At 43.4% G+C, this 24,911-nt stretch overlaps 1 protein-coding gene across 1 annotated transcript; it reads left to right on the top strand.

Moving 5' to 3' along the window:
• The first annotated feature begins 7,772 nt into the window (after nucleotides 1–7,772).
• On the top strand, nucleotides 7,773–12,244 carry LOC117871235 (perilipin-3-like). The gene is made up of 7 exons (XM_034759040.1): nucleotides 7,773–7,835; nucleotides 8,209–8,404; nucleotides 9,567–9,649; nucleotides 9,960–10,212; nucleotides 10,661–10,857; nucleotides 11,082–11,204; nucleotides 11,837–12,244. The coding sequence occupies exons 1-7, from the start codon at nucleotides 7,773–7,775 to the stop codon at nucleotides 12,242–12,244; spliced, it is 1,323 nt and encodes a 440-aa protein (XP_034614931.1).
• The last annotated feature ends 12,667 nt before the right edge of the window (nucleotides 12,245–24,911 follow it).

Here is a 24,911-nt window from a genome sequence, read left to right on the forward strand (position 1 = left end):
TCAGACTGATTCCTGGTACCAGGCCTCCCCCTTGCCCTCCTCACTGGAATTACATTGGACTTAAATTAGGATGTGAAATGGGAGGATGTCACACATTCCATCAGAGCAACTTACATAGTAAAACTCTCTTTCTATGTGTATGTGTATGAGACACAGAGAGACACACAGAGAGAGAACATGGGGCATTGACTTTAATTTTGTTATTCCAGATTGTCAGTAGGGATTTGGCCAAATACATAGTTTTTAGGCTTTGATCAGTCTGTGAGATTCTCTATCCTTGTGTGTTATCTGAGGTTTCCATTAAAACCCTAACTTAACACTGTCATGTCTCTCTGTTGACTTTCAGTTATAATTGACTGCACCATGTCCTCTAAGACCACCAAACTAGACACTGCTTCCTCAGAGAACTGGGAACAGAAGAAGCAGGTGGGTACATCCTGTAGGAATATGAAGTTCAGCAGGTAGGATACTGGTTTGCATTATTAAGCACCAACCAACAGGTAATTCAGGCCACCCCTACACAGAAGTGTCAAGAAATGTGCCTAGTGACTGTTGAAATGAGTCCAGAACTGAATGAATGTGAATACTAAATTCTCCATTCTGTGCCAAGAAAGATAGTGGACCAGGTCCTAAGCTAGTGTAAATTGGCTTGTCTATCATTGGAGGAGTGTTGATTTATACCAGTTGAGGGTCTCACATTAGGTTTATAAGTAACATCAGGACTGATACTTTTCAGCTCTTCTCATCCATGCTGGTGTCATATGGCAAGGCCAAGACTGACACAGCAAAATTATCTGTATCTAACAATTGTTCAGCAAATTCAAAGGTGGTTTCTGGAAGGCCAGCTGACTTAAGTCTATTCCAAATAGCCATTCCACTGTTCAGTGATTTCTTGTTATGTTTTTCCATACACAAAGACCAAAGCAATGTTTGTTTTTAGTCTGTCTGACTTAGATTTTTGATTAAGGAAAACAACAAAGAACATGTATAAAAGGCCTGATTCTCCACACTTGTACACCAGTTTTATGTTACTGGTGTGAATTAATATTGGCATAAAACTTCATCCTAACTAAAAAACAAAATAGCAGCTGTCTCATAAGAGCCCCCAGAGTGAGCAAGAAGGGGTGGATTTTGAAGGTGCAGTACACAGCAAAGAGAATGACATCTCCTGTTAGTTACTACATTAGACACACTAGATTAGATTAGAAACGGTCTAGACTAAGACGAGAAACAGTCATAACTAAAAACAACGGAGGAGTCCTTGTGCCACCTTAGAGACTAACAAATTTATTTGGGCATAAGCTTTCATGGACTAGAACCCACTTCATCAGCTGCATGGAGTGGAAAATACAGAAGCAGGTATAAATGCATGAAAGAATGGGAGTTGCTTTCCAAGTGTAAGGTCAGACTAACGAGGCCTGGGAAGGCAACTCCCATCCTTTCATGTATTTATACCTGCTCCTGTATTTTCCACTCCATGCAGCTGATGAAGTAGGTTATAGCCCACGAAAGCTTATGCCCAAATAAATTTGTTAGTCTCTAAGGTGCCACAAGGACTCCTTGTTGTTTTTGCTGATACAGACTAACACGGCTACCACTCTGAAACCAGTCATAACTAAGTATTCCACCCCATCCTTAAAGGGCAAGGGGTAAAATAATCTTTTGATTTTGGTTCATCCTAATTTTCTGTTTAAAGAGTTCAAAGACAGAACTAGAAGAAGTTGTACCTGGACTCAAATTGCTGCAAACCCCCGTCCTCCACCTCCAAAACCCAATGTCTTCTCGGTGTATGCACATACAGTACTTATTGCTCAGAAATGTGAAGTAGGACTAGATGTTTGATTTTATTAGACTTTTCAAATTACCTAGTTTAAAAAGACGTATTGACGCAGACCATGGATTCTGATTTTCTTTGAGCAGATGATAGGATTTCATTTCCTCTGCAACTCCAGATCCACAACCACCGTACATGGTGTAGCTCCATTGACTTCAGTGAAGTGCTGCCATTTAAACTAGCTCTGGAGCTGGTCCTAAACCTTTGGAAAGCCAGATAGATCCATCAGAGTTTTGAGTTTGCTTCTTAACCTGCCAGTGAATCTTTGCTGATGTGACTTTTCCTGTTTTGCCTCAGTGTAATGTCTTGAAGAAACCGAGTGGCCTACCCTTCGTTAGCACTGTCTGTCACTTGGTTTCCACCAAATATACTTCCATCACAAAGAGACACTCGTACAATAAATCTATGTGTACTGGAACAGAGAAAGGAGTGAAGACCATTAATGAAGTTGTGGTCAGCAGTGCACAGCCTGTTCTGAATACCCTGGAACCTCGACATAAGTAAACCGGGATAGAGAAGTTTTTCTCAACGGGAAGGGAAAGTGTAACTCAAAATAAAAATTCAGTGGGAAATTCCTCATTCAGTCCTGACTGTCACATATAGGTGGTGTGCAATTTCTCAGCAACTTCTGTGCCTAAAACCAGCTGGAAAATTGGCCTCCTGTCTCCACTTCTGATATGGCTGATCTGAGAACGATGGCATATAAACATAAGCCAGTCTATTCCAATTCACACTGAAAGAGAGTTAAGTTACTAAATCAATTTACCTCTCTATAGCTGCAACAGTAAACTGCAAGGGTCTAGAGTCAGTGGAGGAGAAGCTGCCGATACATTGTCAAAACGCCGATCAGGTAATTATCTTTTATTCAACTAGAGACTCCTTAAAGGGGAAGGCTATGATCTGATCTATTAGCAAGAGTGACTAGAGCTGTGGTGGCAGCTGAATGCCTTGCTGGAGAGGTGTGGATAGTTGTAGCCTATTTTGCTAGAATGTATCTGATCAAAAAATGGGTAATTGTGGATTTCACTAGACAATAACAGGCAGTCTATGGAGTTTCAATTCAAACTCTAGAGGGAATGTTGGGGCAGTGGACAAATACACATTTTCTGATGACTGCAAACTAGGAAAGGGGAGAAAAAATTGGATGACACAAGCCCCGTTTCATAGAGGTTCCCGGACAACATTATGTTGAAATGTCTTCTGTATGGAAGATTAAAGCTCACCACAAGCGCAAAGTGATGTCCCTTCATCAATTGAGATCTACCCTATTTTGAGATGAGATCTTAGGTCAAAGCGTTAAGAAATGGAGCTGCCATTGTTCAGCAGTTTTGAAAATTGCCCCCACCTTATTAGATAGCCTCATTATGAATTTAGCAGCCTAGCTTTGGGTACCCGAGTCTGAAAACTTTGTCCAAGACCTTTTTTTTTAGTATAAAACCAACTTTCCTCTATTTTATTTTCAGGTTGTTTCAGAAGTAAAGGACTTCATGAGGTTTTCCAAAGTGACGGTGAAAATGATGCAGTGACCAACACAATCATAGGAGTGGTCGGCCTGACAAAAGAAGCCATCCAGACCAATATGGAGACCCCCGAATCAGCAGTGATTAATGGTATGAGTACAGTCATGGGATGAAAAGTATGTAGGGCTGGCCGGGAAAGAAGAATTCTGATTTACAACAAAATTGGAGGATTTGAAATTAGTTTTTGTTCCACAGTGGAATGAAAATGAGACCTTTCAAAAATGTTCATTAAAAAACATGAGCAAGTCCCAACCTACAATGGCCTGGTTATTAGGGTACTAGTCTGGTATATGGAAGACCCAAGTTCAAGTACCTGCTATGCCTGATTTGGAGCAGGGAGTTGGCTGTTCTGGGGTGGGGCTCTGTTGATTCCATCCTGGAGCTGAGAAACCTTCATAATCAAAGTTCCATCCAAATCACTACTCTTCTGTGAATGGTTTTGACGAATCTGTATTTTCCAATATAAAAACATTCTGCTGAAAAATTCCTGACCATCTTTAGTCAGATGGCCAAGAATGAAGTTTAAGCCGTGCTGGAGACAGCTGAAGAGCTAGCACATCCCTACCTCCCCACAGCTGGTGAAGTGGGTAAGAACTTGTGTGGGTCACAACCAGGTTGGGAATTTCAAAGAAGCCTAAGGAAGTTCAGTGTTCAGCTTCTACTGGTTTCCAGTAAAAGTTGAATACCTACATCTCATAGGTTCTTTTGAAAATTCCAGTCCTAGTGTCAATATTTTTGCCATAGCTCCAAAATAAAATGGGGGCATCCCAATGTTCCACTCTTTTCGTTACCTTGCACTTTCCCTCTATTTCGAGTTGGCTGATATAATAACAAGTCAGTAAATGGATAAAGGGCCCCTTGCATTGATAAGACCAAATAATTAACAGGATTCCCACTTGAACTAGCTTTAAGCCATGAGCTACTCCTTCATTCTAGTCCTTGCTTTCATCCATTCACACACTGAGGTGTAAAAGGAAGACAAATATCAGACTGACAGAAGAGAGTGATGTCCCCAGGCATCCTGTGAAGTGAGACTTGGCCACAGCTGCGATGACATATGTTAAGCTGTTATGTAACATTTGTTTTCCTGAAGATTGCTCAGTAAAATGCACACATCTGGGAGAGCAAGAGCCCAAGCCATAAAACTATGACTGGTGCTGAGTGTGTTTACATCCTGGAGCACATGGTGTCACTTGGAGGGTGTTAATGCTTCATGAATAGGGGAAATATAAGTGTGTGGTCAGTGGTTTTGTTCCTTACCAAAGGGTAAATGGTAGTAAATGGGGAGGAGATCCTTTAAGAACCACTGACCTTTCTAGAAAAGCACCAGCTCATTTCAGAGGAAAAGTGGTTACACACGCGGGATCTGGGTTTCCAGCTCTGCCACAAATTCCTGTAGGGCCTCAGACTAGTCATTTCAGTTCTTTGTGCCTCTGTTTCCCATTTGTAAAATAGGTATAATCTTTTCTTCCACCCATTGTCTGTTTAGATTATAAATTCTTAGGGGAAGAGACCGTCTTCTGCTTCTGCTTCTGCCTAGCACAACAAGACCTGAGTCAGTTGGGGACTTCAGGCGCTATCATAATACAAATAACAGCAATAGAAGTTTGCCCAATTTCTCATTAAAACAATTCCATCACTAGATTGATGGCAAACAGTGGTAATAGTAGTGCTGTTGCAAAAGGGCCAGCGTTTTAAAGGTATTGAGACACCTAAAGATGCAGATAGGGATCTAGTGAGATGTTCAAAATGCAAGGTGCCCATCTCTATCAATGGGAATATGTGCCTAGGAACTTTTTAAAAATCCCACCAGGTGCCGATTTACCTTTCTGTGTTCCTAAATACTTTTGAAAATCTGACCGTTAGTATCTCAGGTGCAGGTAGAACATGTGCTGCGAAGGTTTTCTAAAAGCTCTGCTCTAGGAATTATAGTGGGGACAGAGCCGGCTCTACCATTTTTGCCAGCCAAAGCAAAAAAAAAAAAAATAATTAAATAAAAAAAAGCTGCCTGAACTGCTGAAGCAAACTAAATAAATAAAAAGGCCGCTCGGTTTGCCGCCCCACGAATGGATGGAATGCTGCCCATAAGAATTCACCGCCCCAGGTTCTTGCTTCCTCCTTTATACAGGAGGTCAGACTAGATGACCACAGTGGGCTTTTCTGGCCTTATAATCTATGAATCTATGAGTCAGGCTTTCAAATGAAGATTTGGGGAAGCTGTGTTCCATTCTGACATTATTGCCTTTCACTTGGCAGCATAACCTTATTCTCTTGTTTCTTTCGGTTAAACCTACAGCTTTTGCAGAAAGGCATGGAATGGCTTCTGCTCAGCAGCAGCAAGGTTACGAGAGTTACTGGGTGCGTTTGGGCTCCATGATGACCAAATTCCAGCAATGTGCTTTCCAGCATTCCCAGAGCAAGGTGAGGGATGCCGGCCAAAGCATCTGGGAGGCTCTTTAAACTAGTTCCCTGGTAGGAACCAAGTTCTTTCCCCTTCATCCTTATCCCAGAGATGTTCTGAGCAGGACCACAATATAACTAATCTTTTCTTTGAGTGGCCTCTGCATAATCCAACTCTTGAGATGTACCCAGTGCTTAATTCTAATGAAAGCGGTGCTGGGGCTCAAGCAATTAAGTGCTGGCGATCAAGAATTTTTTTACTTTCATAACTGATACGGCAAGCCCAGANATCTCATATAGGCAGAGCTTGGATTGTGGGCAGGACTTGGGACAGTACCCCCCCCACTTTTCCAATTCAATCCAATTCCAATTCAAACTCTGAGGGAGAACAATGAAGGGGGTGACAGAAGAATAAACACTCTTTTTTCCCACCCTTCCCTGAAACAGAAAGTGGCACACTTTTCCTTTTTTCTGAAAGGGGGATGAAGTTGGAGAAGGGCAAGTTCTTCCAGTTACCCTACCTAACTCTTGTTCCCCAACAAAATGCTTCACTATCTATCTAAGGTATTTATATAGCCCTGATTGCCAGAGTATCTGAGCACCTCACAAAACTTCTATGAAGCATGGAAGCCATATTATCCCCAATGTACAGAGGGGAAACCGAGGCACAGAGAAGCTAAGTGACTTGCACAAGGTCACACAGGAAGTCTGTGGTAGAGACTAAAATTGAACCCAGCTCAAATCCTAGGCTAGTATCCTAACCACTCGAAAAAACTACCTGTCTTCAATATGCCACTCCTTGTTCCATTGTGCCAGTTTTTACTTTGAAACTATGGCCAATATGCAGGTGAAGCAGACACATTGCTATCTGCAACCTTACCACCAGAGATTGTCTATATTTGGCTGATTTTTTATTTGTTTGGGTTTCTTTATGTTTTTTTTTTTAGCTTTTTCATAACAAAATGAAAAGTTCTGTTTCAATTTTTTATCCTTTTCTCCACCTTATAAAAAAACCCTTTTCTCTCCCTTTTCCTATTGGAAAGGGGAATGAAAATCAATGATTTTTTAAGTCACAGATGTTTTTGAAAATGTTACCCATCCTAACTAGCAACTGTTTCTAGGCAGGTTGTGGACTCAAAGTGAGTTCAGCTGCATGACAGCAAAGACCCAGTGGGGTTAATTGGAATCACATTTGGAGAATAACTCACTCACAGTCTTTTCAGTCCCCAAAGGATTTGCATTCTCCTATTGGTTAGCAAAGCCTTCTTTTCACTGATTCCGTGAACTGTCAGTCCTGAGTATTTCACTCCCTCCCCTCACAATTATACCAGCAGGGGTGTATAAAATCTGACCAGTGGGTGAGTGGAGTAAAGTAGTGTCTGAAGTACTGAGAAAGGTCAGTGGGTTAGTACTTCAAGGAGTGGGACTTGTTGGTGAGGCTTTTTAGTCTTTTTTTCATTGTTTATATGATTCCTTGGCCATAGCTTTGCAGTTATGCTACAAAGAAATGTTTGGATGTGTTAATGTCTGTATTAAGAAGTTGTGGGTTGGACAGGGGTTGGGAAGCTGAGTCTGGGGAACTTAATATTCACTGGCCTTAAGTCTCTTACCTGATGAGACAGGATCACATTCTTAACTTTCCTCCACTGTAGTTAAAATGTTTAAATGGTCTTCATTAGTAATGACACCTAATGTCTCTAAGGGACTCTCCCAAAAAATGGAAGGTCTTCCAACCATTCTGTGCCATGAGAAGGAATTCTCCTACTTCTTTTTTCCTTAGCTGTAGTAGAACTGAAATATCATTGGCTTCCAAAAAAAAAAAAAAAAAAAAGGCAGTGACCATGTGTTTAGCTCCCTATTCCTCTAAATATTTGTTCCTTGTTAATCTGATGAGGGCCCTACCATTTCTTCTAGTCCCTCTTTGGAGTAGAACACCACTCTTGTCTTTAGGGTCCTGAAACTTAACTTGTAACTTCAGGCCTGTCTTCTTGCCCTTTTCAGGTATATCTGATTATACCATGGCTTCTAATGGAAAAGAGACAACTATGGCATCCCCAGAGCATGGAGAGGAAGAGCAACAGGTAGGTGCTCCCTCTTAAGCATTGCTGTATTAACATGTGAATACAAAAGATGGCTGGCTGTTACCTGGTAGCAGGCTTCACATATGCACACCTCAATGTCTAGAGATTTGTGCAGTTGCTCTTCCAGATGCTGCAAAATAGCTTAGTTTATAATATTTAAAAATGCTTCTTGCTTTAGTTCACCTTGTGATCCAGTACTCTAACTTCAGAAGCAGCTGTTGGGCCTCTTAGCTCTTCAGATTTTTGACCATTAAACAATCCTTTGATTGGGGGCTAACCCATCCAAGGGTATAACCACTTGGAAAAGGAATGGTTCAGCTCCAGTATAGAACATTGCCTTCCTGACTCCCTGTTCTGTCCCTTGCCTCACTAGAATGTCTTGAGGAGGGTGGCCAGCCTACCTTTAGTCAACTCTGCCTATGATCTGGCTGCCTCTGCCTACGCTTCCACCAAGGAGAGCCATCCCTATGTGAGGTCCATCTGTGACATGGCAGAGAAGGGAGTGACGTCCATAACCAATGTTGCAGTTAGCAGTGCACAGCCAGTTGTAACTAAACTTGAACCTGAGGGTGAGTAAAGCATATATGCAGACCTTTCTGTTAGTATGGTATGATTGCTCAACAGTAGGATCTTGACACCCTGTCAGGAAGCTTCCATCTCTAAAACTCAGGTCCATGAAGATCAGTATGCCTTTAGTACTGGAGGAGAAGCTGGCAGTGGGGGTGGTGTGACTATATAGGAATAATACAGTAGCCCAGGCATGTAAACTAACATCTGCTAGAGGCTAACAAAGGGCTTTGTTTACACTAATTACTATTGCTGAACCTGCACCCTCCTTGACTGTAGCCAGGAAGTGAGATCAGTGCTAAGCTCTTTCCATTTAAGGAGCAACACCCTTTGAAAGGTACAAAATTGCAAACTGAGATCTCCTCATTCTGCAAGTAGAGAGGCTCAGAATCTCTTCTGTCACCATGAGAAGTTGGTCCAACAAAAGATTACCTCACCCACCTTGTCTAATCTCTGGACCAACATGGCTACAACAACACGGCAAACAGATTACAACTGTTAAACTTGTCTTCACATCCGGCAATAGCTCACCAGCACTAGCCGCTCCCTAACTTGCTTCCTTCATGAGAACAGTTAGTTGGACTTATCGCAGCCAAGACATTGCAAAAACTTCTTGGTGCCTTCCAGAGGGATGTTAAACTTTTGATCAAAAAGCTTCAGAGCTGTAAGACTATGGAATGAGATCATTGCACTTTATTCAGAACATAAAAACCTCTCGCTTGGAGAGGGAGCTTGGAAAGTAATGCCTAGAATGCTTGGGCAAGAGACAATTCTGCAGGCAGTATAGATAGGAGGAGAAAGTATTCAGATGCCAGTCCTAAGCATCTTGATTGGGTAACTGAGTTAAGATGCATGGGAGGAAACCTGGAACTATGAACTATTGAAGGGGACGCTATTTTTCATGGAAAATGTTTACCAAAGGAAGTTCATAACTTGGGGGAGAGGGAGGGAACCACCTTGCATGGGGAAGGAAGGGGGAAATAAAATCCTCCTGAAGGTCTTGTATCAGTGTAATTGTAAATTTGCAGCACCTACTTCCCAGAACTATTGCTGCTTGAACATATTGGAGACCCGAAGATCTCATTACAGTTGTGAGCCAAGTTCTGTACATATGGCAGTAGCAACATTGACCAATTAAGAAATTAAACTCTGGTTTTTCTATAGTGACAACAGCAGAGGAGTGTGCTTCTGAAGTACCTGACAAAGTGGAGGATAATCTACCAATCCCTCAACAGACTGCTGATGAGGTAACTTTCACCACCCTCTCCCTAGACAAAATGACAATGCCATGTGTTTATGAAAGGGGTGCCAATAATGAGAGGCTTCCTCCAGCAGAGGAACACTCCATCCTAAAAGTGGTCAAGAGGCAGGAGCTAGTGGTTAAACATAACTCTGGTCTGGTGCTTAACAGCAAGATGCAGTTCTTCCTGCTGAAGATTTATGACCTATGGGGCAGAGCAGGTGGTAATCCCCCTTCCCCCACCTCAATCTCTGGGTCAATGGGGTATTATCACCCTGAATTACTGGACAATGTCTTGCTTGATCACTCTTCTCTAGGTTACATCTGAAGCACAGGAGCTGGCATCTTCCAGACTGACAGATGTCAAGGAGACCATGATCAGAATGGTAGATATGACCAAAGAGGCTGTGCAGGACAGTATGAAGAGCACCAAATCAGTGGTAACTGACAGCATGAGCACAGTTGTGGGATCAAGAATGGGCCAATTGGCCATAAGTGGAATGGAAGCAGTGCTGGAGAAATCTGAAGAGCTCTTGGATCATTATCTTCCCATGACTGATGAGGAACTAGGTCAGAACACATGAATGACAGGTCTATTATCTCTAAATTTAGGGTGATCCTCCCTTTGGGCCGAACTTCTCTCTAGGCTTCTCAGTCTTATGTCACCAAATGCAGGCTCATCCTACAGCCTTTTCACATCTTAACCCTCAGTCTCCACTTTTAGTTGGTGGGCATAAAATGACTTGAGCAAGAAGTGGGGACAGGGTGGTACTAGAAGGAATGATGGGCATGACTATTCATTAGTCAGTATCTTTTTATCAAAGTATTAAAAAAAAAAAAATCTTAGTGCTGTGTGGGCTTTGTTTTAAGGCTGAAGTTACCTCTGTGGTACTTGATAGGTGCTAAGTCAAATGCTTGTTACAAGGGAGCTTAAGATTTAGCAGATCAGTATGACTTGTACTCCTTTAGCAATCTCTCAATCGGAGAGGGTGAACAACCTGAGCTTTCTTCCCTCTAGCTGAACTTGCTGAATCTGTGGAAGGGGCTGAAGTGTCTTCAGCACAACCACAAGAGCATCGGAGCTACTTCGTGCGGTTAGGTTCCCTGTCAACCAAACTTCGCCAACGTGCCTACCGCTCTTCCCTAAACAAGATGAGACATACCAGTCAAAGCATCAGAGAGGCTCTTTCCCAGCTTCATCAAACCATGGGACTGGTAGGAACTCCACTATATCTCTTAAAACTGATGCCCTTCAGGGCAGGGAACACCTCAAATTCTACATGTATAGAATGAGGCTGAGACCTCATTCATGGTTGTGTTATGTAACTAGACCCTGATGCATTTTGGCCATACCACTCTGTGGGGTGAAGGAATGTCATAAACCGTGGAACTAGAATAACTGATGTGCAAATGTCTCAATATGCTTAATCCACTTCTAGATTGAATACCTTAAGCAAGGTGTTACTCTTCAAGAAGTCCAGGAGAAGTTCCATCACATATGGGTGAGCTGGAATAGAAAGCAGACAAAAGGCAGTGAGATCAAAGATCTGGCAAAACCAGAGGTATGTACATTTTGTGGGCGGGGACAGCTCTGGTCTGAGAGGTTAGCCATTCTTCTGAGCCTTGCAGGTTGGCTTATCTTTGGATAGTAGCTGACAAATTCAGGTGATCTTGGTTTTATTACAAAAAGTTGTCCCCTTTGAGCCTAATAAATAGGTGGCTTCCTTGCTTAGACATCCCTAAAGTGATGTTGCACCCACAAGGTCTGCCCAAGAAGCATATTCTCTTTTTAAAGAGAAAAATCTAAGTCTTCAGGACAGTGTGCAAACTGACTGTAGATCATGGGTTGTCAACCAGTGACACCCCTGTTAACTAACTTGGCTTAGCTCTGTTTTGACCTAGCTTGTATGGCTTGTTCCCTCTGGTGTTAGCCTCCATTGTCACAAGTTGCTTCTCATAGGGAAGGGGCAATTTGGTTTCTTTATATTTCTCCTGAAAGAGTGCATGGCACACCCATTGCGGACCTTGTTGGTGCCAATGGTCTTTCCATCAGACCTCCTTGATGACTACCATTAGTACCTTGCAGCATAACTTGCCACCTTGCAACATCACCTGAGGTGGTGGTGGCAGCAGCAAGTTTGATGATCCTTATTGTGTTTTGAACGTTAGGATTAAACGTCTGTTTCTCCAACAGATGGAGTCGGAGACTTTGGCCATGTCCCGCAGCATTATCCAGCAGCTGCAGGATGCCTGCCAGATGCTAGTATCCAGCATTCAAGGTCTCCCCACCAACTTTCAGGATAAGGTGCAACAGGTATATCACAACATGGAAGAGCTGCATGCTTCCTTCTCCACTGCCCATTCCTTCCAGGATCTCTCCAGCAGCCTCCTAACCCAGAGTCAGGAGATGGTGACCAAGGCCCAGGAATATGTAGATGAGCTGATGGCATACATGATGGCAAATACTCCTCTGTCTTGGGTTGTGGGACCCTTCACCCCATCAGGCAAGGTGTCTGCAGATTCCATTGAACCACAAAACCAAGAAAATGAGGCTGAGGAAGCTGAAGTCCTCACAGCATCCAAGGCTAAGGAGGACCTGTGACCTAGAAACATGAAANCTGAAAAGTTACCAGTTCTTCCCCCAACCTTCTGTGAGAGAAGAAAGGAGAAAAAAATAACTAGAAAAGGTCTGAGTTTAGGTTGGACCCATGTAACCTAATGCATACTAGTTAAGTGATCAAAACTCAGCTATTTTCCTAGTGCAGACGCAGGGCAACATCTCTAACATATTAGCTGGTCAATTTCTAGCCTAGGCTCCTGTATCATATTTTTTTTAAAAAAAGGTTGGCTTTAGCTACCATGGTGTAGCTAAGTCTGAAGTAAATTCAGAACTTTCCCTAGTTAAGGCAAATCCTACAGAGTGTTTCACAGTTTCAGCCAAGTTGTTTGGGAATTATGATAAGCCAAATCAAAAAGGTAAATTTTCAAGAAGTGAAAACACCTCTTGTTATATGCAGAGCTCCCAAATACCATCTCCAGTTTGCCTCAGACTTTTGAGACAAATTCAGCCCTGGCATAAGAAAAATGTCATAGAGCTTGGTTTATTTCTGGTAAATTTAGGGTTAAGACTTTGTGCAACGGCGACCAAGTATTTGCAGGACATGGGTCTTAGGCAATAAGGTGCAAAACAGGCTGATTATGGAAGGCCAGCATCTCTAGCTATTAAACTGCATTAACACTCTATTACAAGTAATTGGTATAATTACAATATAGTATTCTTAGAAGTTGTGACTTCTTTAAATACTTTAAAGACTTTAAATAATCCATACCAAATCAGCTGGGAAACCACACACCACTGCTCCTTTAGTGTCTAGTCTTTGTTAGTAAGAAAAAACACCTTCTCCTAATTAGCAATAATTGCTAGGCAGGGTGTGGCATCCTGGAGGAGTCCAGTTGAATGAAAGAATAGTGCCAGTCAAAGAAATAGGCTACCTCATAGATTATTTTAATTACTATCTTTCTCTTTCAGGTCTCCAAGATTTTGAACTAACTTTTTGTGGTGAGACTGACTTTGGTGGTTGGTAGGTATGTTTCTCTCTTCCCTTTCTCTTCTCACACCCACCCTATCTCTGTGTTAGCTTCTTTTAGAGATAGTATTTTAGATCAAATATTTTGATCTCCTCCTAATCTGAAGTACAATACTCACCATTTATTTTAGGCAACACCATTTCAGATTTCTCACATTTCTATATTCCATAATTAAAGGGGTTATGATGTTTGAGTTTTCATAAAAAGAAATTGTTGAATGTCTTCCTTTTTAGTATATATCTGTGTTCTGGGGTGCTCCTTATATTATTGTTCTTGGAGGGGTTGGTTGTAAGTTAACTTTCTCTATGAATGTTGTGTGAAATCTTTGTCTTGCTACAGGTCTGAAGTGAAATGGGAAGATCTAAAACTAGCTCAGATTATAGCTATTGCTAATATCAAAAGATACAGGAGAAAAATGGTTATTGCCATGTGTTGCTTTGCTATTTTTATGTCTACTGTAATTGTATTCAGACTGCCTGGGGGTAGCCCCTAACTACGAGGCTTGAACAGGGAGTTGAAATGAAGGTGGATTTTATTGGTTTGTCCACCTGTCCACTAATCAATCCTGGACTCTGTCAAGCCTGTCTCATAATCTTTAAGAGCTGGTGGTTGTTGTTTCTTGTGTATTTAAAAAACACATTTGGATATGATGCATCTCCCCTTTTTATTCTTTTGTCTGCTTTAGATCCTAGTTGTAGTAGCTTCTTGTAAGAAGGGTACAGTTGGGACTTACTTTCTGTCTCTGCATTTCATAGAAAGCATGTAATATTCTTGTGCTGCAGTGTTTTGTTTGTATGGTGCTGGGCTACTGTGTACTCTGCCATCTACAATAATTTTTCTTGCTTTTCAGTTTCATCTGACTAGAACACATTTTCCCAGCCAAATGAGAAATCAAAGCAGATAGGTGCTGTCAGTAGAAATTTAGGCTTCTGTAGGTAAATTACTGATCTTAACTCTTGGGTGTTAGCCACCAGTTGATAGTTGTACTCAGTATCATTACTCTCTAGAAACCAGTCACATTATACAGTCCTTGTTATTGCTGTAGTGGCTTCAGAAAAATCTAGAGCTGGTCAGAGAATGACAGTTCAGTCTCAAGAAAACTTTTGAGGTTTCAATATTTGTTTTTGTCCTACATTAGAATGAAAACAAAACTTTGGAATGTTTTCACAAAATAGAATTGTGTTAAACATGTGTCTTGTGATCAGAAAGGTCAGGTTTTTGATCTCTCTCTGGTCAGAAGTGACCAGGGAGCCCTGGATATGAGGCCTTCCCATCAGAAACTTTGTTGAAACTGCTAAGTTTCTGTGGAATGTTCTGGCTTTGACTAAATAGCATATTGAGGTGAAATTACATTTAGTTGAAAATGTTCCAATCAGCTCTAGAAAAAACTTGAAAGGCTGGTAATTGTAGATGATGTTGACGCACAATGCTACTCACAGATGTTATTACGACTCAATCAACCACATTTTATTCAAGGTAATAGTCATTTTTGTTGAGGGGCAGTTCCTGGGAAGAGCTATGTGTCCAATCTGAGCTGAATGACCCTCTAGCTTTCAAAGTGGAAGACCCTAAATATTAAGGGAACCTGGAAAGAGAACTACGGAGAGGGAATGAGCTTATGCCCTCCTCTTTTTTCTGCTTTATAATACATGGAAACAACATGAAAGGATTTTTTTTTTGACCTCTCCAAAAGAGTCATCTTGGTTGGCGATCTTTTGAAATTGTAACCCTTCTCTCATTGAGATTTTCATTTTCACACAGAGACAGTAAACTGGACAGTTGAGGGAAAGATGTTTAGTCATACTGTTAACTTGTTTCTTAACACCTTTCTAAGTCTAACACATAATACAACTTGTGGGAAAAGATAGTTATTTAAAAAGATTTAATTCTCCCAATTCAAGGAAGATGTGGAAGTGCACAATGCCCATTTTCTAAGCACCCCTCTCCTCCTAGGTACTCCAGCAAACCTAGGGAAATTTAGTCTAATATTTCTAAGATTAAAAACATGCAGTCTTACTCTCCTGCCTCCTCCCCTGCAGTGATGCTATGGAGATACAGGCAAGAAGAATAACAAAGCCTTCTTTGGAAACATGATAAGGAAGCAAAAAAGCACACCCAATTTTTAATAAATGCCTCTTGCAAGTCGCATCAAACTAACAATATAAGTACTCTTACCTTGGCTACTACTCATAATTAAATAGATCCCTGCAGTGGATACCTAGACTCCTGAAGTAGCTTGATTTAATTTGAGTCTTCAGTCCACAGAGACTTCTATTGTCAATATCCACAACAGCTCCAAAGGGACTGATTTCCTGGAAACATAGGTGATTCAATCTCCACAGTGACAGTCCTTCCTCCAAGTCAATGACATGATGCTTCTTTTTGTAGGATGTATTCAGCAAGGTCCTCAGTCAGCTCTTAGTCCATGCTGCCCATGGCCTGGGTTCCATGCTTCCACCTCTGAAAAGGAGCACCACTGAAACATCACATTTGCCTGTGATCCTGCCATCAGTGATAGACCCCCCAGTTATGACTACACTTGAACTTCAAGGTGAGTAAACCATGGGATAAAGTTGGATTTCTGTACTTATCTCAGAGGTAACATGCAACTAGAATGTACTGCTTTCTATGTGGAAAACTGACTGCTGTGTGACCTTAGGCAAGTCACTTCACAGCACTGCCTTGCTTCCCTCCCCATCCTCCTATAAAATGGAGGCAATGATATTTGAATTCCTTTGTAAATTAGTTTGAGATTTACAGATGAATAGCACTGTGAGCTTACTATTACCTTCCCTCACACTCTAGTCAGAACAGATCTTTAAAGTCGCAGTTATAACTCTGAGATCACAGCAGGATTTGCAAGTATGGGATGGAAGAGAAAGTGGGTTGAGTGTCATCTAGAGTTTCATGAACTGGATATTGTAATATCTGGCGCAGATGGGAAGGGGCCTGGCGGTACATTTTAGAAGAAGGGATAAAAATGTGTTGCTTGCAACATGACTTAATGGAAATGCCTGCAGAGCAAAAGTGTCAACATGTTGCTCTTCCTCACTTTGTCTGCTGCAATTGTAATATGGCTTTGAAAAGAGCCTACCAGAAATTATGATAAGGCTGATATTCATAGATTCATAGATTATAGGACTGGAAGGGACCTCGAGAGGTCGAGTCTAGTCCCCTGCTCACATGGCAGGACCAAATACTGTCTAGACCATCCCTGATAGACATTTATCTAACCTACTCTTAAATATCTCCAGAGACGGAGATTCCACAACCTCCCTAGGCAATTTGTTCCAGTGTTTAACCACCCTGACAGTTAGGAACTTTTTCCTAATGTCCAACCTAGACCTCCCTTGCTGCAGTTTAAACCCATTGTTTCTGGTTCTATCCTTAGAGGCTAAGGTGAACAAGTTCTCTCCCTCCTCCTTATGACACCCTTTTAGATACCTGAAAACTGTTATCATGTCCCCTCTCAGTCTTCTCTTTTCCAAACTAAACAAACCCAATTCTTTCAGCCTTCCTTCATAGGTCATGTTCTCAAGACCTTTAATCATTCTTGTTGCTCTTCTTTGGACCCTTTCCAATTTCTCCACATCTTTTTTAAAATGCGGCGCCCAGAACTGGACACAATACTCCAGCTGAGGCCTAACCAGAGCAGAGTAGAGCGGAAGAATGACTTCTCGTGTCTTGCTCACAACACACCTGTTAATACATCCCAGAATCATGTTTGCTTTTTTTGCAACAGCATCACACTGTTGACTCATATTTAGCTTGTGGTCCACTATAACCCCTAGATCCCTTTCTGCCGTACTCCTTCCTAGACAGACTTTTCCCATTCTGTATGTGTGAAATTGATTTTTCCTTCCTAAGTGGAGCACTTTCCATTTGTCTTTGTTAAACTTCATCCTGTTTAACTCAGACCATTTCTCCAATTTGTCCAGATCATTTTGAATTATGACCCGGTCCTCCAAAGTAGTTGCAATCCCTCCCAGTTTGGTATCATCTGCAAACTTAATAAGCGTACTTTCTATGCCAATATCTAAGTCGTTGATGAAGATATTGAACAGAGCCGGTCCCAAAACAGACCCCTGCGGTACAACACTCGTTACGCCTTTCCAGCAGGATTGGGAACCATTAATAACAAGTCTCTGAGTACGGTTATCCAGCCAGTTATGCACCCACCTTATAGTAGCCCCATCTAAATTGTATTTGCCTAGTTTATCGATAAGAATATCATGCGAGACCGTATCAAATGCCTTATTAAAGTCTAGGTATACCACATCCACCGCTTCACCCTTATCCACAAGGCTCGTTATCCTATCAAAGATAAAGATATTGTAGGGTCCTGTGACTCAAACATCTCAATAATTTGTTTATGGTGGGTTTTGTGTCTGTGTTTGGTTTCAAGTCCAATTGAAACACAGTTTAAGGAAATCAAATTCACAGAAATTGTGTTTTTTTGTTTTTTTTTTTCTGAAAGATTAAAAATGAGGCAGAAATAAAGGCACAATGCAGGGAAGAGGCACAGAGAGAGGAAGTGTAGGTGAAAAACTGTAACCAGCTAATTACTCATGAATCTTTGATCACCATCCCTCCTCTCTGCTCCCTATTTCACCTAGTCTTCTGGGACTTATTTGAACATTCCAAACTTAGGCTAGGTGGTTGATGGGTTTTAAAACAAAAAAAAAAGAAAAACTGCTTGCTACTAAAACATTTCCTCTTTCTCTAACTTCCAAAAATGTGGAACTTCTGTCTCCCAAAATTACTCTGTCTGAGGCCATATTCACCTCGCTATGTCCATCCTTAAAGTCAGATCTCTCAGCCCTCTAGGATGAGAATTTTAGAGAATTTAAGAGGCGATTCCCAGCTGTTAATAGGGAAGGCACTTTGCTTCTAGCCGTGGGAAGTCTTGATGACTGAAGGTGTAGAGGATCTGGAGTGGCACTTCCATGTACAGAGTTATTTGAAGACACTTTTTGGACTTGTCGAGACAGAGACTTTGGGTATGTCTACACTACGAAATTAGGTCGAATTTATAGAAGCTGGTTTTATAGAAATCAGTTTTATACAGTAGATAGTGTGTGTCCCCATATAAAATGCTCTAAGTGCAGTAAGTCGGCAGACCGCGTCCACAGTACCGAGGCTAGCATCGACTTCCGGAGCGTTGCACTGTGGGTAGCTATCCCACAGTTCCCGCTGTCTCCGCCGCCCATTGGAATTCTGGGTTGAGATCCCAATGCCTGATGATGCAAAAACAGTGTTGCGGGGGGTTCTGGGTACATGTCATCAAGCCCCTCCCCCTCCGTCAGAGCAATGGCAGACAATCGATTCACGCCTTTTTACCTGGGTTACCTGTGCAGGCAACATACCACGGCAAGGATGGAACCCGCTCAGCTCAGCTCAGCGTCACCATATGTCATCTGGGTGCCGGCAGACATGGTACTGCATTGCTACACAGCAGCTGCTAATTGCCTTTTGGCAGTAGACGGTGCAGTATGACTGATAGCCGTCATCGGCTATCTGGGTGCTTGCAGACGTGGGGCTGCATTTCTATACAGCAGCAGCTCCTTGCCTTCTGGCAGTGGATGGTGTATTACGATTGATATCCATCATCATTATATTCCTCAGTGAGTTCAGTCAGAGGCACCTGAGCAGACACGTTTTGTCTCCTGGAGACTTGGTCCTGTCGGCAGTCCTATTGAACCGTCTTGACGACGATGGCTAGCACTCGTAATACAGCATTTTCTGCCAAGCACCCAGAAGATGCCAATGGCTATCAGTCATGCTGCACCATCTGCTGCCAGCTTATGATGTAAAAAATAGATGGACCAGATTTGTTCTGTATTCATTTGCTTCCCCCTCCCTCCGTGAAATCAATGGCCTGCTAAACCCAGGGTTTTGAGTTCAATCTTTAGGGGGGCCATTCTGTGTGACAGTTGTTTGTGTTTCTCCCTGATGCACAGTCACCTTTGTTGATTTTAATTCCCTGTAAGTCATGTCGTCACTCGCCCATCCCTTCCTCCCTTCATCAGACAATAGTTTCGCGCCTTTTTTCAGCCCAGACGCCATAGCACTGGAATCATGGAGCTCGCTCAGATCACCGCGGCAATTATGAGCACTATGAACACCATGCGCATTGTCCTGGAGTATATGCAGAGCCGGAACATGCCAAAGCAAAACCAGGCGAGGAGGCGATTGCTGCGCGGCGATGAGAGTGATGAGGAAATTGACATGGACATAGATCTCTCACAAAGTACAGGCCCCAGCAATGTGCAAATCATGGTGTTACTGGAGCAGGTTCATGGTGTGGAACACCGATTCTGGGCCCGGGAAACAAGCACAGACTGGTGGGACCGCATCGTGTTGCAGGTCTGAGATGATTGCCAGTGGCTGAGAAATTTTGCATGCGTAAGGGGCACTTTCATGGAACTTTGTGACTTGCTTTCCCCTGCCCTGAAGTGCCAGAATACCAGGATGAGAGCAGCCCTCACAGTTGAGAAGCGAGTGGCGATAGCGCTGTGGAAGCTTGCAATGCCAGACAGTTACCGGTCAGTCAGGAATGAATTTGGAGTGGGCAAATCTACTGGGGGGGCTGCTGTGATCCAAATAGCCAACGCAATCAAAGACCTGCTGATATCAAGGGTAGTGACTCTGGGAAATGTGCAGGTCGTAGTGGATGACTTTGCTGCAGTGAGATTCCCAAACTGTGGTGGGGCAACAGACGGAACCCAGATCCCTATCTTGTCACCGGAGCACCAAGCCACTGAGTACATAAACCGCCAGGGGTACTTTTCAATGCTGCTGCAAGCCCTGGTGGATCACAAGGGACGTTTCACCAACATCAACGTGGGATGGCCGGGAAAGGTACATGATGCTCGCGTCTTCAGGAACTCTGGTCTGTTCAAAAGCTGGAGGAAGGGACTTTCTTCCAGGAACAGAAAATAGGCATTTCAACATCCCCAATGGTTATAGTTATCCTTGGGGACCCAGCCTACCCCTTAATGCCATGGCTCATGAAGCCGTACACAGGCAGCCTGGACAGTAGACAGGACCTGTTCAACTACAGGCTGAGCAAGTGCTGAATGGTGGTGGAATGTGCATTTGGACATTTAAAAGCGTGCTGGTGCAGTTTACTGACTGGGATAGACCTCAGCGAAGCCAATATTCCAATTGTTATTGCTGCTTGCTGTGCGCTCCACAATATCTGTGAGAGTAAGGGGGAGACATTTATGGTGGCGTGGGAGGTTGAGGCAAATCGCCTGGCCACTGATTACGCGCAGCCAGACACCAGGGCGGTTAGAAGAGCACAGCAGGGCGCGGTGCGCATCAGAGAAGCTTTGAAAATGAGTTTTGTGACTGGCCAGGCTACGGTGTGAAACTTCTGTTTGTTTCTCCTTGATGAACCCTCCGCCTCCACCCCACCCCCCGGTTCACTCTACTTCCCTGTAAACTAACCACCCTCCCCTCCCCCCTTCGAGCACCACTTGCAGAGGCAATAAAGTCATTGTTACTTCACATTCATGCATTCTTTATTAATTCATCACACAAATAGGGGGATAACTGCCAAGGTAGCCCGGGAGGGGTGGGGGAGGAGGGAAGGAAAAGGACACACTGCAGTTTAAAACTTTAACTCTTATTGAAGGCCAGCCTTCTGATGCTCGGGCAATCATCTGGGGTGGAATGTGGGCCCACCGCATTCTTGGGCGTCTGGGTGAGGAGGCTATGGAACTTGGGGAGGAGGGCTGATGGTTACACAGGGGCTGTAGCGGCGGTCTCTGCTCCTGCTGCCTTTCCTGCAGCTCAACCATACGCTGGAGCATATCAGTTTGATGCTCCAGCAGCCGGAGCATCGACTCTTGCCTTCTGTCAGCAAGCTCACGCCACCTATCATCTTCAGCCCGCCACTTCTTCTCTCGTTCATATTGTGCTTTTTTGCACTCTGACATTGACTGCCTCCATGCATTCTGCTGTGCTCTGTCAGCGTGGGAGGACATCTGGAGCTCCAAGAACATATCATCCCGAGTCCGCCGTTTTCTCCTTCTAATCTTCACTAGCCTCTGTGAAGGAGAAACATTTGTAGCTGGTGGTGGTGAAGGGAGAGGTGGTTGAAAAAGACACATTTTAGAGAACAATGGGTACACTCTTACACGTTAAATTTTGCTGTTCAGATTACACAGCACATGTGCTTTCGTTACGAGGTCGCATTTTTCCTCTTATATTGAGGACCTGCCGGTTTGGTGTGAGAGATCACTCACGCAGTGCCAGGCAACAGATTTCGGCTGCAGCCATGGTAAGCCACAGTCTTTTGGCTTTTTTAACCTTCTTAACATGTGGGAATGGTTTCAAACAGTAGCACCCTCATTTCCCAGACCAAGCACCCGTTGGGTTGGCCATTTAAAATGGGTTTGCAATGCAAAAGGAGGGGCTGCGGTTTCTGGGTTAACATGAAGCACAAACCCAACTACCCCTTCTTCCCCACACACCCAATTCTCTGGGATGATCACTTCACCTCTCCCCGCCCACCGCCTGGCTAACAGCGGAGAACATTTCTGTTCAGTTGAGCAAGAATGGGCACCTCTGAATGTCCCCTTAATAAAATCACCCCATTTCAACCAGGTGACCATGAATGATATCACTGTCCTGAGGATAACAGAGATAAGGAATGGATGTTGTCTGCATGCCAGCAAACACCAGCACCATACGCTGCCATGCTTTGTTGTGCAATGATTCCAGACTACGTGCTACTGGCCTGGCGTGGTAAAGTGTCCTACCATGGCGGACGGGGTAAGGAAGCCCTCCCCAGAAACATTTTACAAAGGCTTTGGGAGTATATGAAGGAGAGCTTTCTGGAGATGTCCCTGGAGGATTTCCGCTCCATCCCCATACACGTTAACAGACTTTTCCAGTAGCTGTACTGGCCGCGATTGCTAGGGCAAATTAATCATTAATCACGCTTGCTTTTAAACCATGTGTAATATTTACAAAGGTACACTCACCAGAGGTCCCTTGTGTGCCCTCAGGGTCTGGGAGCATGCCTTGGGTGAGTTTGGGGGTTACTGGTTCCAGGTCCAGGGTGATAAACATATCCTGGCTGTTGGAGAAACTGGTTTCTCCGCTTCCTTGCTGTGAGCTATCTTCATTGTCGTCTTCATCTTCTTCCTCGTATCCTGAACCTGCTTCCCTGTTGCGTGATTCTCCATTGATGGAGTCAAAGCACATGGTTGGGGTAGTGGTGGCTGCACCCTCTAGCAAGGCATGCAGCTCCGCGTAGAAGCAGCCTGTTTGCGGCTCTGCCTCGGACCTTCCATTTGCCTCTCTGGCTTTGTGGTAGGCTTGCCTTAGCTCCTTAATTTTCACACGGCCCTGCTGTGCGTCCCTGTTATGGCCTCTGTCCTTCATGGCCTTGGAGACTTTTTTTTCTAATATTTTGCCATTTCATTTACTGCTACAGAGTTCAGCTAGCACTGATTCGTCTCCCCATATGGCGAGCAGATCCCGTACCTCCCGTTCTGTCCATGCTGGAGCTCTTTTGCGATCCTGGGACTCCATCATGGTTACCTGTGCTGATGAGCTCTGTGTGGTCACCTGTGCTCTCCATGCTGGGCAAACAGGAAATGAAATTCAAAAGTTCGCGGGACTTTTCCTGTCTACCTGGTCAGTGCATCTGAGTTGAGAGCGCTGTCCAGAGCGGTCACAATGAAGCACTGTGGGATAGCTGCCAGAGGCCAATAATGTCGAATTCCGTCCACACTGCCCCAAATCCGACCCGCAAAGGCCGATTTTTAGCGCTAATCCCCTCATCGGAGGTGGAGTAAAGAAACCAGTTTAAAGGGCCCTTTAAGTTGAAAAAAAGGGTTTTGTCGTGTGGACGTGTCCAGGCTTAATTCAATTTAACGCTGCTAAATTCGACCTAAACTCGTAGTGTAGACCAGACCTTTGTGTGTGGCAAACCAGGTGTAAATCTCGAACACACTAACTGGCTGTGTGTACCCTGCCACTATGCAGTAAAATTTACCTAGTATGCAATGACATACTACTCTTTGAAAGAGGAGCAGATCAGTGTGAACTGAGAAACATTTAGTACACGGCAGCAAGGTCCATATGGCTAGTTAGTGTGCAGCACTGTAATGTGCTGTAGATTTACACCCTGGTTTGCCATGCATTCATTCTCTTTTAAGGCAAGTCCTTTATAGTTCCTTCAGAGCCCTGGATCATAAATCTGTATTCCCAGCCCATCCTCACAATTCCCCTTGATTGCAGCAGGAGTTGTGGATGCCCAGCATTTATGAAAAATCAGGCACGTGGTAATGAAGGCACCTACCATTAGAGAGAGCGAGAGATAGTGGCCCCCGTAATTCTTTTAAAAACATTTACGTTCCCTCACACACTTTCTGTAACTCAGGGTAATGTGCCCACCTCCTGGGGAGAAGCTTTACACCACACCATGTAGTATGTGTAGGGACTGACTTTTTTTTTTTTAATATAGTGATTTTTATTACATCTTAAAATTTTCAGAAACACCTTGTACCAACTGTCACAGTTCCTGAGGTAATTGCACCTCTGATCCCTTCATGATCTCCTTGAAGGCACCCTATATAGGTTTCAGACCTCCAGCCGTTGTCTTTCTTGAGGAGGAGTCCCATGACACTCTCCCTCTAGACTGTGGATTTAAGCTGCAATTCTTCCTGCCCTTTGGTTTGGTTTTATGTCCAATTGAAATACAGTTTAAAGAAATTGAATTCATGGGAATAGCAAGCCTCACTTCAGTTCAACACCTGCAACCTTGTTCTCTCACGGGCCATGACAGGGTTAACCAGTGACCATCCAACCTTCACAAAGCAAGGTGTTTGTTCAGAATAAAAGCATTACAGAGAAGACTTCTTAAACAGTGAACAGTTTACATGTTGGGCTTGGCTTATCAGGCAGCCATCCATCTACCACATGGAGACTTTGATAGGAACAAAGTACTTCAGATCCTTTCCATAGGGTCTATCCCTCTTGTGGTTGCTGTGTCAGTTCATGGGTAAATCGGAGCGACCAACCCTAGCTCAGACTGATACAAATATCACTTTTTAAATTGATACAGTGCTCTCTGAACATTCCATGATTCTATTGCTCAGTTCATAGGTTGACAACTCCTGATAGTTCATTCACGTTTATGTGGTGACATCCCCCGGCACTGCATTGCTTGTCTGTTCAAAGAAAGAAATTAACTCCTTTGCAACCAGAGAGTAACACAACCAATTGAGAAGGGACTGAGTCACATTTTTAATGAAAAAACAAAGTCCCAGTTCCGTACACCCACCTCATGCTCTTAGTATATTGTATGCATTAAAGATACATATCTGTTAGAACTTCTCTTTACACTTTCAGCTAGTACCTGTACTTCCAATAGTCCCAGGTGAAATGGAATGTCTTAATATGGCCTCTGAAGGGATATTGCTGTGGTGTATTCTTGGTTCAGAGCGAGAAGCACGGTTAGGTCTTGGCACCGGCCAGCATCTTGGAATGCTGTTTTGGAAGAATAATCATTCTTGTGTGTTAGGTCAGAGCCATGAAAGCGATGGGGAGAAGGCCGGACCATCACAGACCAGCAGCAATGCACATGCTAGTAAACCTGGGCTTTCAGTGGCAGCTCATGCTTTGTCCAGCCGTCCTGAGTGTGGGAGCAACAAAGTGAATAT

This window comes from Trachemys scripta, chromosome 1, assembly GCF_013100865.1.
Source record: "Trachemys scripta elegans isolate TJP31775 chromosome 1, CAS_Tse_1.0, whole genome shotgun sequence".
NCBI lineage: Eukaryota > Metazoa > Chordata > Testudines > Emydidae > Trachemys > Trachemys scripta.